Consider the following 19,170-nt stretch of genomic DNA (forward strand, 5'->3'; position numbering starts at 1 on the left):
AATTTACTACGACACTGGGAAGAAAATGCTCCAGACTGTTGTTCACTTTCTCTCTCTACAAGTGCTTTACTCAGCAGCTATTTGTAGGGTGCTGAATAAGCCAAGGCTGTGCCAGTGTCTGATGAGAATCAGTAATCAGCTCTTATATTGGGAGGGGATGATGGCTGGGTGTGATTTAAGACCCTCCAAGGGAAAGTTGGGCTGTTAAAAACTTGTGAGCTGGTGTCAAAGTCAAGAAGACATGCAGCTTTTTGTGGGCAGCCATCTTGCTCAGGGGGCTGAGGGTTCTGTGTCGATTGTATAGTCAGTATGATGCTAACTTGAGCTCTCTTAAGATTCCAGTGGCTCCTCTCTGATTAAAATCTACTTCCTCTAATTACCACTTTGGTTTTCAAATAAATAAGTAATGTCATACCTGCATAGCAGAGATGATACAATTATACAGCAGCATATATGAAACTTTTAAACTCAACTGTTTTCTGGCTCAGCAGGGTTCAGCATTTGGCGCTACCATCCCGCGACACAGCATTTGTACCCTACTACACTGATGTGTGAGAGACGTGGGTTCAATTTCTAGTCCCTGCCTCTTGCTCTCCAATACAGGATGGATACATCGCAAAGGTGATGCACACACATCATCAGCACAGGTGCCACAGAAAATACAGTACAAGAATGGACCTTAGGCAATTTGAAATAGCTGTTGAATGAAGTTATTATTAAAGTGATCAAAATCCAGGACACTTTTTTGGTGACTTTTTTTTTTTTATAGAGTCACAAAACTGCTGCAATAGATTTAGTTTGGAAGAGTGAGTCCTACTCTTTGGAGTGTCATAAAACAAAAGGAGCTCCTCAGCTTGCATTCATGCCACAAAAAGTGAAAGCATTTTATGGAAGCCCTGGAGCACTCTGGAGGGGCTATGGACAGGGATGCTTTGTTGGCAGACTGAAGAGCTCTTACAAATGAGAGATGACATTCAGTTAATAACATTCACTGTTCCAGCAGAGGAGTTGGGTGTGTGGCTTCATTTACAATACCTGGGAGAAGTCATGTTATGAAAAAGGCTGAAGCGGTTTGGCCTCTCTCTCATCCTTGGGCACCCAAAACTTCTTAAGTTGCGCAAACAGGAATGCATGAGATGAGGATACCACTTTAAATGCTTTTCAGCTATAAAGACTGAACTTTTAAGCTTGACAGATCTCTATGTCTCTTTAATACAGTGACCGTGTTTGGGACCGATGCTGCTGGTTCTGTTTCAGTATCAAAGTATTCTGCATCAGCTGATAGAAAACTATATCAGAAACCTATATGTGATTCTCAGTCCTGGTTCTGGGGCCCAGTCACTAGAGCTGGTCACAAAAAAAAAAAAGTTCCTGTGCAAAATTTCAGTGAAAATTAATTTTCTTTCAAACTTTTCAAGTTTTCATTGAAAAACTGCAAGATGAACATTTTGTAGTTTTCAAGATTTTGATTTTTCAATGAAAAATAAAAATATTACAACAAAAATTGACTTTTTTGGCAAAAGTGTCTACCTTTGCTGAAAATCAATTTTTTCTTGGAAAAAAAAACATTTTGAGGGAATTTTTTTGAGCAAGTCTACCAGTACCTTTATTGACAGCAAATAATGGAAGAGAATTAAGCTATTCATATCTCACATTGCCAGCATAGACTCTGTACACTTATATGGAAGCTGCAGATAAGGAATAATTTTGCATGGTGTGGCTATGTGGAATTTTAGGAGGAAATTATATAGTCCCTTGCACTGGTTAAGTGGAATATGTCCTGGCTCTCCACATAATATTTGCATGGCTCCTGGGCTGTGTGAGAGAAGCAGGTGGGACCAAAGGTGAGGAGGAACCAGGAAGAGCTGCATTAAGTGGCATGAACCCACACGAAGTGAAAGAAAATTTGCTGAGTTAGTGCTGCTTAAGGCAGCATTCTCTCTCCAGTCCATGCTTTGTGAAGAGTCACAGAACACAGGGTGGGCAGTGAGACAATGGCAAAGCTACTGGTTCTGATGTGCTTCCTTGGCTGCAGGGGGCTGCTAGTCCTGCCATAAAGCTACCAAAGGCTAGTAGGGTTACCTGCAGATGCTGTTTATATTTTGTACTGGTGCCAGTGCCTGCCCACTCCACACACCAACACCAACACCACCTCATACAGCCTAAGAGGAGAGCACATTGAACTCCATGGCTCCACTGAAGCTGCAGAGTTTGGGTGTGATGGATTTGGAGTTGCCTGTAATAATTTATGAATGCGGTGTCTTGATCGGATTATTGTGTTGGTTACTGTATGTGTATATTGGTTAATTTGCTATCAGGTTTGTCAGGAAATGTACCCAGGAAAGGATTTGGTTCCTGATATGCACATATGCAGGAAAACACCGGAACAATGCTGGAGTCACTTGCTGTGATTGTCGCAACCCTATACATAGTTATGGCTCTGTATGGCCAATTGTCGGTCCACGGCCATCTTGTTCTGCTAAAAGGACAAGGCAGCCTCCATCTTGGACCAGGTTCTTGTTCCACAGGAGAGGGCAGAGACCTAATTCTGCCCAGCAACACCGTGGTGTCGTGTGCAACCCTGAGGTGCGGTGTGCAACATTCTAGTGCTGTGTGCATTTTCCCGCTCTTTTCGCCTGGTCATCTAGGGGTCGGGCTAGTGCCTTGTGCAGAGATGCCAGTGTGCCATGTGCAGATCCTGTTGGCGTGGGGGGCAACAGCTTGGAGCCTGAAGGGTGTAGGAGCCAGGGACCAATCAGATGCTGACACGAGTGAGTGAGACCCTTCGAATAAAACTAGGTTTCCCCCCCAAAATTTTTGTGGAGTGTCCGCGTGTCAGCTGAAGGGCCTGATCAACCTTCCAGCCAGGGTCTCCTCCAGTTATAGCTAGCTCGTGTCGTGTTGTTTTGGATTCGTTATCACTTTGGATTTATCGTTTTTATCGAGCTATTTCTATCAGCTCATCATGCTTCTGGTGTCTGCTCTGCTGGTCAGCTGCGCCTGGAGTGTGGTATTTGCGTTCTAATTTCTGACATTTTGCTTACCTAGCTTCCCCTCTTTTTCCCCCTTTTAACTCGGTACCAAGTGTGTATACAGTATATGAGAGTTGAATTATTGAGCTCATAATTGCACAGTCGTTTAGTTTGTATTTGTATAGTTGTTCTGAGTTTCAGTAGATAGTTAACTATAGACTGTTTTAAGTTGTGTGAGTTACTGCTCTGTCTTTGTCTGGAGTGTTTGGTGCTGGGTGCTGTCTCCACCTGAGGATTAGCTGACCAAGGGGTTTCTGTCCCTGCGGTCTGTGTGAGTGGAACCTGCACAATCGCAGCCACACCACACTCTGGGTAAATCCCTTAGTGTGAAAGCAAGGGCGGTTGAGGCAGTGGCCTGTGGGTCTCTTTTCTGTGTTGCACCGGGCACCGCTCTGACGAACCCGATTTCCATCTTGTGTAATTGGTGTGTCTGCCTACTCAGTGTGAAGCAGTGAGCAGTATAGATTTGTATTGTTAATGATTTTTGGGTGTGTTTGTATTGTTTAATAACATCCCAGCTAAGAATTGGCCCCCTCCTCGGCCAACGTTGTAACTATCCCCCCAATAAACGCAGCCACTTGGCTTTAAACTTTATTCTGGTCCAGCCTGGTTTTTCCTCTCCCAATACCAAAGCTGATCGAACCGCAATCGGTTTCGGACAGTGATATGCTAGCTAGGCCCACTCTGGGCTTGCTAAACACATTTCTCCTGGAATGTCCAAGAGCCATGAAGGAGAGGGAGATTAAAGGACTCACTTGGGTTTAAAGACACAGACACATTCTCTCAAGAACTCAGAGGGCTACGGGGGGAGAAACTGTACCCCAGACCTCAAAAGTTTGGCAGGTGTCAAGGAAGTTTAGCCTGTCTAGGGTCTCCACCAAGAGAAGAGAAGCTGTGAAGTAAGATAAACCTTCCTGTAGGCCTTTTGTTGTTTTTAAAAAAAACCTTGTCTCTTGTTATGCTTTGTTCCTACTGTTGGGATTAAACAATGCTTTGTTTTAAGAAGGGTCACTATATTCACCACTGGTCATTGCACCTGAAGGTAGCCAAAATCAGTCAGACCTGCTGAGTAGTCACAGTTGATACCTGGGGTACAGTAGCCCAGCAGCTGAGCATAGAGCAGAAGAATTGTGGAACTAGTCTCCATCCCAAGGAGGTAAGAGCTCGAGGCCTAAGACCTGGAGGGGTTCACTCAGATGAAGACCACTGAAGAGGTCAGTGGTGCAGCTAGAATCTGAAGTGTCAATGAGAGAGGACAAAGAGTGTTTCCTCTGGATCATGCTGAATCAGTTCTGTCCCGCAAAATGGCAGCTGGCTTTGCAGACAGCAGACATCTGTCTTTGCAGACAGAAATGAAAAGATGCAGTATAGAAATCAAAATCATAACAGTTAAAAAGTCATCTGCACCACAAACTTATTTTCATCCTTTACATACTGTACTTATATGACAGAAAACTGGATGGCAAAAGGCAAATCAGGATTTACAAGTGTCCTCATTGCTTGGAATTTCATTCTGTGTCCTGGGGCCAAATTCTGCACGGGCTGCCCATTGAAATTCCATCAGTGTCACTTACCCGCTACAGACCTGTCTCTATCTCCCAAGGCCAGCATTTGGTAAACACACTTAAAAGATCGCGCATACAGAGCAGCTCAGGTCACATGCAACAACTATGCCAGATTACCTGGGGTTCTTTCTTGTACTGTAAGTTACAAAAAGTTATGCGTAAGTAAAGAGTCAGGGATAGAAGGATATTTCACTTCTCCCAATCAAGGCCATGGCTTCCTTGTAACATCTGTGCAGAAAGTCACATCCGGGTCACTGCATCAAGTCACTGCAGTCCAAGGAAATCCAAAACCGAGATATCACTGGGAATGCATGTCAGTAGAGAAAGGCTTAACTGCTTTTCTGGCAGTTGAATCAAACGGAATAAAATTTTAACAGACATACACCCTTATTGAGAAAAATCTGTTCATATGCCCAAACCTGTGAATTAAACACATGATAACATATATAATAGGATAGTGTGAGTTGTGATGCAAGTGCCCTTCATATATGTACATTTGCTGGCAAAATGTATTGCATAATAATTATGAAATCACTTTAACGCTCTGAGCACAAATGGCACTTCCTGCCAGTACCTATGTTGCATTTATATACAGCTGGGTTATCAAGTGAAAGGAAGAGTCAAATACAGTGATGAAATTACAAGCACACCTTCCACCTGTTGAACACAATTTATATGAACAATCTTACCTTAGTTGTTACTCAGTCAACTTGGCTTCTGATGTGCTGGACACACAGAAAGACAAGATGCAAGGGACATGATTTAATTTGGCTGCAACTTTATTAAGGTAGCTTAAATTATATGCAATAACTCATATGGAGCAGGTCATGGTTCCTTCCTTAATTATTTCCATCTGGGGGAGCATTGTTGTTAGCCCCCCAACCCTCCACAGCTGGACCACGGTCCATTGCTAGGACCCTACCAACCCTCCCGTCATACAAGGGTTAATGAACCAGGGAAAGGGCATTGTCTCTGCTGTACCAGACATTAAGAACCCCCAGCCCAATTCCCCAGTTTCTTTAGGAGATGCCTTCCCCCTAAGGTCATGTTCAATTCCAGTTTCTCAGGGAACTGGGCCCTCTCCAGAGCAAATACTTGCACTGGACACTTGCCACCTCCTAAATTGTGATAACTTGAACTTTGAAGGCAAAAAAACCCATCTCACCCTCATCAATCTAGTGATGAAGGAAAAATTTCTTTTTAACCCCCAAAAGACAACTAGTGCAATTTCCACAGAAGAGCAAAAGCAACTATTATGCTAATTCCAGGGGTGGAAGGGTGGGAGCTCATAATCAGCTGTGAGAGGGGGCTTAGGCTGGGGGGACAGTTTATATACCTTCCCCCAAATGCACTGGGGCCAGTGGTTTACCTGAGTACCAGCACCCAGCCCACAAGCTCACCACCTCTCTCCCAAGTTCTGACGGGGGGGGGGGGTTGGACCCTTAAAGCAGTGGCTCACAACCTTTCCAGACTACTGTACCCCTTTCGGGAATCTGATTTGTCTTGCGTATCCCCAAGTTTCACCTCCATTAAAAACTACTTGCTTACAAAATCAGACATAAAAATACAAAAGTGTCACAGCCCACTGTTACTGAAGAATTGCTGACTTTCTCATTTTTACCATATAATTATAAAATAAAACCATTGGAATATAAATATTGTACTTACATTTCAGTGTATAGTATATACAGCAGTATAAACAAGTAATTGCCAATATGAAATTTTAGTTTAGATTAGTTGTACTGACTTCGCTAGTGCTTTTTATGTAGCCTGTTGTAAAACTAGGCAAATATCTAGATGAGTGGATGCACCTCCCTGGAAGACCTCTGTGTACCCCCAGGGTACGTGTTCCCCTGGTTGAGAACCACTGCCTTAAAGGAGCCACCACCCCTTTTTCCCACCAGTAAGACAAAGCCCGCACCCCCCATCGTCCTGAGGTGGTGGGGATTGCATTCTCACCACCAAAGGCTTTCTTCCTCGTTACATTTCCTTTCTAGGACTGGTTTTCAAATCTAAATCACAACTACTAGACAACTGAGTGAGAACAAAGGGCCTTAAAATTAGCTTATCCAAGCAATATAATTTCGTCATTTTTTTAGCCTACTGGCTCCCATGAAACACTGCAGTTGTAGATTTGATTCCAACTCTGTATTCATTTTGCAGGAAGAATGAAACTTGCTAAGTTACTAACATCCTTTAAAAAGCAGCTCTCAGAGATCAATCCTGTTAAAAAACTTACTGGACAAAGGTTAGGAAACCTGGTAAAAGTTAAAGTTATCCAGGCAGAACTATTATCAATTAATTCCCATTAATCGATAAGAGCACTTTTAATTTAATATTTAAAAAACATCAAAGTCACTAGTTGTTAAAGTTATCCTTATCATGATGAATATACTTACAATTTACTCATTGCTATAAGTGCATGTGTTTCATTTGAAAATAAGACTCTCAATTGTGCTTGGTAGGCACTGGTCCATGTTGAAGATGGGGCAATGCCTTTTTGTTTGTGCAAAGAATGAAGATCCTGTTTAAATGCTGCCAGCATCTTGTTTATCAGATCGTTGGAAATACTGAAAGTTGTTTAAAGACTGGGTATCCTAAAAGCAAAAGCAAACCTTCAATGTTTACTGGGGAGCATTAGAATATGCCGTTTATTTGGCCTACTGTTGCATGTATGAATATTTCAAGTTAATTTGTCTGTTGAATAATTTGGTTTCATATTGTGTCAACATTTATAAATTGTAATGGGAAGATGCTGCTCTTGCCTGTCTGCCTCTCAGCAGTAACCAGCATCGCCTTAATACATTTTACAATGCTGAGCATGAAAATTGCATTGTGCTATTGTTCTGACTGCTTGGTTATAGAAAGCACTTAATGGTTTTATGTGAAAGGTTTGACCAAATTATATCCCACTAGTCTAGATGCAGTGTAACAAATTAATTTACAATTCTACTAGCAGTACCAGTTATGAGCCAATGTGTAATTCTTCACAAGAGATTCAGTTAAGCAGAAATCGCACGTAATCAATATGAATGTTGAAAGATAGCATTGGCACAAAAGATTTCAAGGTGTGTGCTAGATATAACAATGCAGAGGATAAATGCCTTTGATTCCATGCTCACTTATCCCAGATGAAGATCTGGCCCAGGATATTGCTGACAAAAGGAAAGAAGTTTAGGAATAAGAACAAAGCCATCATCATAAATTAAAATCTTAGCCCGAGTGCAAATATTTGGCAAGACTGTTATTAAAGTACAAACAAAAGATGGCCAAGAAGTGATCATTGTGATATAGAAAGAGACTCAGAGTAACAACTTTGCAAAAAAACATCTTGGTAATGGTAAGGAAGAAAAGGTACAAATGAAAGTGAAATATGGACAGTAGGCTTTGAGTACTGACAGTAAGACTGTACTGTTTAGTGTATCAAAATTTTGTTTTTCAAATCAATAAAGATTGCTTCTACATAGTGACCTTTTTCAAGAACTGAGTGGGTATTATCTGTAGAAATAAAGCAGAGATCAACACTGGTTGCATAAAGGCATCAGAAGCCAGATTTTTATGGATTCATTTGTTTATTTTTATTGAAAAGAGTATAGATTTGTCTAGGTACTATCATCTTAGTGATTTCAGACACAGCTGGAGGGATAGAGCTAGGGACAATAATTGCTGGGGTCTGAAGAATCTCCAATTTTGTGGAATGGAATAGCTTTTGTTAGTTCCCATTCAGTGGAGACAAGACTGTATGGAAAAAAAAATATAACAATGCGTAAAAAGAGATACAAGCAAAGAGCAGATGTTTTTAGCAATGCTAACATTTGGCGTTATTTAGGGAGCTAATTGTTTTCAGCACAGGAGTATTACTGACTTGGAAAAGAAAATGTAGGTTGTTCTTTTGCATTTTATAGGGAAACGGAGAAGGGCTTTAAATTTACTGACAAGTTTGAATCCAAAAAGAGGGAAATCTCCATTTTAGTGGAAAGAAGAGAAAATTCAGCCCTGAAGCTCATAGGTAACAGACTGTGTAAAGTATGACAGAACTGTTTACTGTTATGTGATTACTTTGAACTTGCAAAATAAAGACATCAGCCTCAGAATTCCTGTGATTAAATTATTTAATATCTTATAACTATAATACCAATTATTGATTAGAACAGGATTGAAGACCTGGGTCTCATCAGACATTAAGGCGAACACTTCACTAGTAACACAGGGTGAATGAGTCATTTTAACTCAGTAGTTTATAAGAGGAACACATGATGGTTAATGATCTATGTAATTATCTATGGAAGAGTCCATTTATTTTATATATTCTTAGTTCTAATGGTTTTACTTAATCTAATAAAACCCAAAACACCTATGGAAGTGGCTGCATTCAAATCTATCCCTCTTGTGACTCCATTGAAGTTAACAGAGATACAACAGGGATACATTTAGTCTTATGTTGTTTGTGCTACTAGGAAAGTTACTGTATATAACCAGCAAAGGTCATTCTCCTGAAGTCTTGCTTGCAGGAGTTTCACAGGAGTCCACACAGAATTGCAAAGTATAAAGAAAACTAAGAAAGAGTAGCAGATAATGAAGCCTTCAAGGACCTACATCAAATTTCATTTCCATTCTCATGTGGCAAGACAAGGCAGTATCTATAATTCACTCCCAAAACTTCTCAGCCCCAGTAGGCTGTATATTTTATATTGATTGCCACACACTATAAATCAGGATTGCTCAGGGACAACACAAAGGACTAGTCCAATCTGAGTAAAGCCTGCCATAAAATTTGACCACAGACAGTGCAGAGCCTCGAAAAGGATGCAAACACAGCAACTTGGGAACAGATATATTCCCGTATCTATTTTGAGACTATGATTTCTTACACCAAATGGAACAAACGAGCACTGAGTCCCCAGTCCTGCATGGTGTGCAAACTGTCACTGTAGTTAATGGTCTCCTTGGAGCATATTCTGTGGTATATGAGTGCCGGGCAGTAGATAACAGCTGTCTTGGTGTGTTTGGGCTGATTCCTTGATCTGTGAAGCTAGGTGTGGGGAATCTATGGGTTTCTGGTAAATAATTGTCTGTAGGGTTCCCTTGTTGAAGCTAATTGTGGTGTCCAGAAAGCTGATGCTGGTGCAGGAGTGTTCTAGAGAGAGTGTGATGGAAGGATGGTGGTTGTTGACGTTGTGGTGGAAATCTATGAGGGATTTTAGGTCATCTGTCCAGAGGATGGAAATATCATTGTCAGCCCCCACTCTGCCCCACTCTGAATGCTGATGTGGGGACCCGCATGAAAGACCCCCCTAAGCTTATATTCTACCATCTTTCTTGTCCTTGGATGGTATTGCTGCCACCACAAGTGATTTACACAAAAATTCAGGGAAGGGTCACTTGGAATCCGTATTCCCCCCAAGCTTCTTCACCCCCTTTCCTGAGGAGGCTCGAGAATAATATACCAACCAATTGCCTTAACAATGTGAGCACTTTGTCTTCAGGACTCTGAAATCAATCAGGTTCTTAAAAGAACTTTATTTAAAAGAAAAAAAATATCACACCTGCAAAATCAAGATGGAAGGTAACTTTTCAGGGTAATAAAAAGATTTAAAACACAGTGGATTCCCCTCTGGGCTCAGCTTAACAGTTACAAAAATAGGAATGAAACTACCTCCGTAGCATAGGAAAATTCACAACCCCAAACAAAAGATAACCTGATGCATTCCCTTGCCCTACTTACAATTTCTGTGGTTTTATATGGATTATACCAGGTATATTTTCAGGAGATGATGTATCTGCTTGGCTTCTCCCTCCATCTGGAGGGGGAACAACAACAAAGAGAACAACAACAAATCCTTCCCCCCCCCACAGATTTGAAAGTATCTTCTTTCCTCATTGGTCCTTCTGGTCAGGTGCCAACTAGGTTATTTGAACTGCTTAACCTCTTACAGGTAAAGCAATCCAGTACAGCTGCCAAGGATGGATTTTATGCTACCACATACATAAAGTTTGGTACTCTTGCCCCTAGATTTATGACAATCATGTATTTATGTATAACATTGGTTTCATTTATCCAGTAATGATTCCTCAGTTTGGACCATGAAGAGGTTGGCATATTGGGGAGTCATCCTAGTATCCATGGCTGTTCCCAGGGTTTGGACAAAGTGTTTATTTTTTAATGCAAAATTGTTATCCAGGGATCACCACACTTACCTTTACAGATCCAGTAACCAGCCCAAACACACCAATAAATCTATTGTCTACAGCCAGGCACTCAGATACCACAGAATGTGCTTCTAGGAGAAAGTCCAGGATATACACCGTAACACATTTAAAACTGGCTTCACCAAACAAGGCTGCTCCACCTGAGAAGTAGCTTACATCATAGAGTGGGCCATCTAAATACCCAGAGAGAACCTGCTTCAGTACGGCAAATACTCCCCTCTGACCACACACCCTTAGATGTCACCTACCATGCCACACTGGAACCCAAATGGAGTACCATCAAACAGCTACAACTCATACTCAATGGGGATCCCATCCTGAAAGAAATCTTTCCCAAACCCCTTCTGGCCTTCAAGCAGCCCCCCACAGCCTTTTCAAGCTTGTCATCAGAAAAAAGATCCCCACAGACCCACCAACTCAAAGTGGAACCACACCCTGCCATACAACAGATATAAAACCTGCAGATGCATCTCCTCTGCTGCCATGATTAATACAGCTCAGAACACACCTTTCAAGATCCATGTGTCCTACACATGCCTATCACAACATGTGGTGTACCTCATCCAGTGCACTAACTGTCCCAGTAACAACTATGTGGGTGAAATCAGACAATCCCTATGACCTTGAATGAACTCACCCAGAGACACGATAAATGACAAAATACCGTATCACCTGTGGATGAATGCTTTTCACAAAATGATCACTCCAACTCTGATGTCTCAGTCCTCATCCTCACAGGAAACCTGAACAACACCGTCAAAAAATGAGCCTGGGATCTTAAATTCACAACTTTGCTAGACACTAAAAATAACCAAGAAAACCTTGTCTCTTTCCCCAACAGAAGTTGATTCAATAAAAGGTATCATCTCACCCGTCTTGTATCTCTAATATCCTGGGACCAACACGGCAAACAATTTTTAATTGTAGTAATTTTTATTTTTATATAACACCTAAAATGTTCTGATACTTTATAGACATAGAATATGACAGATTCCTGCCTCAAATGCTTTCTGCAGCTGAACCTCAAGTTCCCTTTCATTATATCTTCAGTTGTGTGATTAAAAGTAACAAACGGCTTGTAATGAGGAGTATAATACAATGACAGTGCTGAATTCTGTTCCGGACTCTTTTGTTGACTTGGGGCCAAAGTGTCTCAGGTCCCATTCAGTTACACGTGTGCTTAACTTTATGTAGGTGAGCAGTAAAACTGACCTCAATGGGGCTACTCACATGTGTAAAATTGAATACATGCATAAGAAGTTGCAGGATTGGAGGTTTTGATTGTAAGCTCTTTTGGCCCGGAAATGGCTGTTACTATGTGCCTGTACAGTGCCCAGCACAACAGGGCTTTGATCTCAGGTATGTCCTCTCTGCACTATTTAACATGCATAATAAATAATAATTAGCAGAACTAGTATGGTTTTATAGATACACTTAGAAGTCATCAGTCTGGTTTTAAATAAACGGACTGTAACAATTTCAAGAGTCAAAATGTTATTGCTTTAAAAGGCTGTGAGTAAGCTTGAAATATTAATTTCCACTTACACTCTGCATAGACGGCACAGAGAACAGAGGTCTCTGTTAGTGACTGACATCCAACCTTTTCAATGCTTTAACAAGTCACAGCTAGCTAAAAATCAAGCTTCTGTGCTTAACTCCTCCCCACCCTCCAACCACAAAGCTAATCCACTGACTTCTCATAAACAAATGACCAAATTGGAGACATTTTTTCCCCCACATAAAAGTCTGCTGGCTATTGTCAGGTTCTGAAACAGCAGGGCTGAGTATGGTGTTTTTGTTGTTTATGACTCTAATAACTATTTATGACAAGTCAGATATCAAGATACTGCAGAAGAGGGCTGGGTTTGGAGGTGTGAATATTAGGCCTCTGTGCAAGTCTTGAAGAACTAATGATCAACAAATGCAAATGAACTGTGCATTCTTTTTCAGATGCTGTCCATTTGCTCTGCTGGCTTTTATATTCTCTTCACTGCTTCTTTGGACAAAAGTTACATGGTTGACAAATCCTTGACTAGTATCAAATCGACAATACTAGTCTGTGCACATGCAGCCTAGACTTTACTCTTCTTTAGAAAGTCTGCTTTAGTCTGTGTGTCAGTGAAAGTCAGACCTACAGTAAATGGGCATGATGCTGCTCTCAAATTAGTGTAAATCAGGAGTAAGCTCCATTCAATAGAGTTCCACAAGTGTAAAACTAGAATAAATGGGAGTAGAATCAGGCCCAATATGTTTTATTTACTTAAAAACAGGTTTGTTTCTCACTTAATCGTTTAAGTAGTTCTCAGAAATCCCAACTGGGGAATTTACTTCTCAAAAGCTCCAATCAGATTCCTTTCTATTAGAGTACTGAAAGTTTTTAAAAAAATGTGTAAAGCGTTTTTATGTTCAACAAGGCTCTTGTCTGATAGACTAGTGTTAAAAACAACTATAAAAGTAAAACTGTGTTTAAGGCAGAAGAAAATCCAGTGGCACAGCCATCCTCTCCTGGTGATCTACCTAGATAGCTTTCTATTTTCTACAGCCAAAAATGCTACGACTTGGAGATGTTACTCATGGGATGCAGAGCGGCTAAATCGCATTTGACTCACTGAACTCATATAGCTGTTAAACCACAAGTAAAGTTACAAATAAGAGCTGAAATCTCTCTCTCTATTATTTAGTCATCCTCAGAGGAGAACAATAACCACACCAGACTCAATTGAACCTTGTACTTAAATTTCAATGATTCCTGTTGGTATGAATATTTTGAGATGAATAAATGTGTGTGTTAGGGTTTTTGTTTGATATTTAACATTACATAATTCCAAAACTAAGCTTTTGAGTTTGAAGCTGAATGGGTACCAGATTCTACTTGTCCTTATTAAACTTGTCACAATTAAAAGAATAAAATGGATTTAATTCTTATTTCACTTTATTAAAGCACTTAACTGAAAATAAAATGGGCATATACAGTAATATGTGTATTTTAGAGAGAAATAACCACACATCACAATGAAATAAAAAGCAGTGTTGTCAAATATACTGACTGAAACACACCCAACAGAGGCAGAAAAATCAAAACAAAAATGGGGGATTTGGCCAGCTTCATGGGTACATTATGTATGAACTGTGATGTCCTGATTATTGTGGTATATGTTTTTGTGGGCTATATTATGGGTGTCCTTATATTTGAATTAAATTCTATTAGGGATATTTACCTTATGTTCTTTAATTTTGTGCGGTTCCTACATTTTGGATGGGTGCTACATCAAACAAAAATGCTATGGATTTGCCCATTTTTGCTGAAAAGACACCCAGGTGTAGGAACTGGATTTTATAATGTACTATAAGAATTAATGTATGATTTGATTTCATCCTGTCAGCCACCCTGTTTGAATAGCAGAAAGGAATGGCAGACCAGAACCCTTTTTGAATAGCAGAAAGGAATGACAGACCAGAACAATCCTTATGAGTGATTATGGTCACCCTTTTGTTTTAGGATGTGTTATAATGTCTACTATGGTTTCCTATATGTATTACAAATTAGGCACTCTAGTTAAATATACATTTCTTTGTTTTAAGGTTTAGCAAGTAAGAGACAGGATTCTCTATTGTGTCTATGTTAAGTAGATTAGAGGAACATTGAAGACCTGGTCTTGGTTATTGATTGTAAAACTTAGCAAGGTTTAATTTACAATGCCTTTTTTTTTCTGCGCGATAGAAAATACTACTGTTTGTATTCTCAGTCTGTTTGTGTGAATGAGGATGTATGCATCAGGAAAAGATAAGGTGTAAAGGCCATTGTTATAGCTAGAGTCAAGGAAGAAGTAGAGAGACTTAAAGGACAGCAAAGAATCATCAACGAAGGGCAGATTGATTAAATCAGAACAAAGGACAGGATGACCCTCGTAAGTGTATTGGAATGTTTACACCAATTCACAAAATGACACAGCAAAATCCATAGACTTCAACAAAGGAAAAAAACTTATTAGAACCAGGGTGCTTGGCCATGGGTTTGGGTTCATCTTGCCACACTCCAGGAGCATCAGATTGCAACTGACAAGAGCCCAGCTCCACACTTGTGCTCAATCTAACTGGCCATTAGATTGACTCGAGCTACAACAGACTGGTAACTATGAACATCACTGGCAGGACTATGTGTATGTATATATGTGTGTGTGTATTCTCAATAAATGCTGTGTATTTACCTTCCTCTATAAAGATCCCGTGTGCTTTGTAGGAGTATAACACAGGTAGTTGTAAAAATGGCCAGAAATAGCTACCTGCATCTGATAACCCCATCATCACCAGTTTCAGAAAGCTTAGCAAAATCATCCACCTCTCACATCATAGGAAGCCCATAAATCTGACAATATAGATTAAAAAAATTTCTAAACCTCTCCACCTGTTTATATATCTTTTACATCCTAGGAGTTGGAGAAATCAACTCCCCAAACTAGCACTAATATGTACACAAATCCAGTAATTGTATTGGAGTTAGCATTTCTTACATACATTTCTCTTGAACTTCCAATAAAAACTGGATACACACATTATAATCGTATGTCCTTGGCATGTGTATTATCTTGGCCTGCACATCTGGTAAAACGAGCTGGCATGCAAAAAGTGCATATACAACATCAATACATTATTTGTACAGGATTACGCCCATGAAGTTATCATTTCATGGCAGATTACAATAGCTACATGAAAATATACACAAGCTCTAGTATGTATCTTAAAAGATAGTACACTGGGTGCTCCATTTTGTCATACAACTCTTCAATAGCCTCAGAGCTATCAGTAGAGATATCTCCCTGGTAAGGCCCTGGGTATCATCCTTCACGATGCTAGTGTGTTTTTCTAATATTGTTTCTCTGGTACCACCATATATTTTGTAAAATTTTTCTTTATGGAGGTTGTGTTGGCTGCTATCGGATTTTTATGAGAGATTTCATTTTAGATTTTATGATTTCCAGCTGGGGAGAAGGGCCACCCAATAAATTTTGTTTCACAGACACAGGGGCCCTGAGGATGGCTAAGTCATTAGCAGTGACCACTATCCTAAGGACTAAAATGTTACCACTTGAAGGCAGCCAACCAGTTTCCTTATCATGATTCCTAAATAGTTGTTGCTTAGCCTAGGTTTTTGGAAGACTTCAGTATAAATCAGTAAATTACCCTGGAATGTCTGATTTATCCTGATGAGGAAGGGAAAGACTCATGATTCACGTGTGGCGCAGTAAACTGTGGAACCTTTTCCATCTTGAATTAGCCCTCTTGCTGGCTCTCTGCTGCACTTAATGTGTGGTTGTCATCCATGCATGCACAGCAGCTCCCTTCAGCTCATCCCTCTGAAAACACTGGTGGGTAGTTGGGACAAAGAGGAACCAGCCATAGCCCCCCCATGAAAGTAATGACTTTTAATTACAAAAAGCTATCAGGAGGCAGATCAGGCAGTGACTCAATTAACAGGGAAGCTCTATTTACTTATTTAACCATAATCATAATATGAGAGCACTTCACCAACATGAATTAATTTATTCTCACAACACTCATTGTTGCCTAGTCTTCTGGGATGTATTATCATCTCCATTTTATAGACGGGGAAACTGAGGTACAGAGCAACCCAGGGTCACATAAGAAGCTTGTGGCAGGCCTCGGAACTGAACCACAAGACCCTCCTTCCTCTTATAAAGTAAGCCAGTTTCCAGATCTCTAATGTGTGCACTTGCCTTGTAAAAATATGTTTATTTTTATGTATTTTGTATGGGTTATTACAGTCACTGGCTTGACTCCTGTTGCTGCTTCCTGATGTGCCAAATTACCTTTAGAGATGGCTCAGCGCTTTTGAGAATGGAGCCTTTTATGGGGTTCAAAAGGCAATTACAGGCCATGAAATACTATAAATTAAACGAGATTTTATCATGTAAGTAATTATTTATTGAGCTGAGAATCCATAGAAGGTAAACAGATGTTTATAATATCATACAGTAAGCATTTCCAGGGCTTAATAAAAATGATTGTCACTCATCGTGCTTCACAAAAAATTTCTTTTAATGAATAAATAATTTGATGAAATCAAAAAATATTTACAATATAGACAAATGAAAAAAGCTTTGGATATATTAATCTGAGCATCCTGTATTTTGCATGTTCTAACTGTATTTCTATCAAGACTGCCTCTGAAATGATACAAACTGGACAGAAACTGCAACTCAACAAAGTTAATGGTGTTTGTTACATGTGTATCCATTAGTTCAAATAAGCTACATATGCCTCATTTAATATGCATGTGTTAGAATACAAATATAACTAAAATAATATATTATCAGAATGTTAGACAGCATTCTCCACAAAACAGAAATGTACACTAGGCTGTGACGATAACAGAGGATCACAGGCAACAAAATATAACAGAAAAATACAAATTCCTTCATAAGAATATAATTGTGCTCTTTAATTTACCAGATGACTATGCTGCTCTACCAAGTTGATGGTTTTGCATAAATGCAGCATCCAACAACCACCATGTGTTTGTGTGTGTGTTTGTATGTGTGTCAAGCAGCGGCATTACAGTGGAAATTGGGCAGTGCAAGCAGTTTTTATAAACAGTTTCTCCAGCTCTTAAAAAGAGCCAATTATACAAAGCAATAGAAGCATAACACTGAGAAGTCTTCATCTCATATACACAAATATCATGAAACAACTTGCTTTGTTTGTGGCGGTGAGAGGAGCTTTCTCACTGCTGTTTGTGCGATCAGCCAGAATTCAAGTATTCCAAAGCCACTTCATAGCAGAATTTGTATTGATCCTGAAAAATCAACAGAAACAACCCCCCACCAAGTCATTCACAGAAGAAATTTAATTAAGGACTTTAGTATTTCAGTTCAATTCAAATTATTTGCTATCAGACATGGTCAGTGTGAAGGAGTTTGCAAAAGCAATTTGTATTTAGATAAGAAAAGCATCACATTATTAATTCAATAGTACATACAGTAACTGACACTGCTGCTCATACTATAACAATTTAGTTACGCAAACATGCCTATAATGGGAAATTTGGAAACCAGTAAACAAACTGACTTGTAAACCTTTAGTAACTTGTCAAAAAACTCATACACAGTAGATATTGGAATTCCTTTGTGGTAAAATTTATGTTAAAATAGGCCCGGTTTCTACTGTTTTCCAGCTGATAAGTTTTATTTTATTTTTGTCTATGAACTCACTCAGTTTCTTTATTACTCCTCCTCTATACCTAATCCCCACAAGCCCACACTCCAGTTATTTTTCCTCTCACACTGAAGCACATACATGAGGTATTGAGTTTTACTGCCACATAAGGGGTATTTTCAACTACCAAACTGTCTTTGCACACAGGCCTGTGCTTATAGTGAGATGGGATCATCTGGAACTAGGGGAGCAACCCAGCACAATCCCTGAAGAAGCACTCTGGTGCAGGAGCTGAGAGTTATATGAGCCCGTGGTGCCCATGCTCCAGGAATATTCAGGACCCGGAGGCCTGGCTCCACCTATGTTCGGGGTTGAGTGTCTCCCCCGGCCCTGCCTGTTGCCCCTGCGCGGCTCGCCCGGAGTGTCTCCTTGCCCCACCTGCCACCCCTGAGGAATTTAACCCCGGCTGCTGCCACCACCACCAGCAGTGCAGCAGGGGTAAGGTGGTGTCCTGCCTGGCCTCACTCCGTGCCGCTCCCGGAAGTGGCTGGAATGGCCCTATGGCCCCAGGAAGGGGGGAGTGTGTCCATCCCGAGCTCCGACTCCGCAGGTCCCATTGGCCAAGAACTGTGGCCAATAGCTGCATGGGCAGTGCCTGTGGGCAGTGGCACACAGAGTACCCCTGAGTCGCCCTGCCCAGGAGCTGCTGCCAGAGGAGTGTGCAGGTCGCTTTCTGGAGCCACCTGAGGTAAGGGCTGTACCCCTCCCCCCTCCCGCACCCCAACCCCCTGCCCCAGCCCAGAGCCCGCACCATGCACCCAAACTCCCTCTCAGAGCCTTAGGCAGGTGTGTGTGGGTGAGGGGACTTGGACCCGTTCTGGGCACCACCAAAAATTATACAAACCTGCCACCCCTGCCCTGGTGAGCAAATGGTGTGTGCATGTCACAGAGGTGGAGGAAGAGACAGGACTACTTTGCACTTCCCCTTTGCACCTCTAGGGACACAGGGGGACTGCAAGGGCCTGGCTCTTATATCTCCCTGCTGGCTGCTCCTCCACATATGGGCGAGGCACATTCTAGTCTTCTGAGCACTTGTACAAGGCGTGGTAGGTAACTCTGAGGGTTCTGCATTTTGTCTCCATTTCCTTTATGTTTCTGCTAGCTTTATTTTGTAAAATTATAAACATTTA

The 19,170-nt window shown here is 40.8% G+C and overlaps 1 protein-coding gene across 19 annotated transcripts in view; it reads right to left on the reverse strand.

Moving 5' to 3' along the window:
* Positions 1 to 16,761: 16,761 nt before the first annotated feature.
* The window catches only part of PTPRM (protein tyrosine phosphatase receptor type M), a 717,223-nt gene continuing 714,814 nt past the window's right edge, over positions 16,762 to 19,170 (reverse strand). For 14 of the 19 annotated variants that reach the window (XM_039523698.1, XM_039523706.1, XM_039523695.1 and 11 more), the window contains one exon: positions 16,763 to 17,621. In XM_039523698.1, coding sequence (XP_039379632.1) covers positions 17,568 to 17,621 — 54 coding nt within the window. In that variant the 3' untranslated portion in view covers positions 16,763 to 17,567. Of the gene's footprint in view, positions 17,622 to 19,170 lie in introns of all 19 variants that reach the window. The other 5 variants (XM_039523703.1, XM_039523700.1, XM_039523699.1 and 2 more) reach the window with 1 other exon arrangement.

Source organism: Mauremys reevesii, linkage group 2 (genome assembly GCF_016161935.1).
Source record: "Mauremys reevesii isolate NIE-2019 linkage group 2, ASM1616193v1, whole genome shotgun sequence".
Lineage (NCBI taxonomy): Eukaryota > Metazoa > Chordata > Testudines > Geoemydidae > Mauremys > Mauremys reevesii.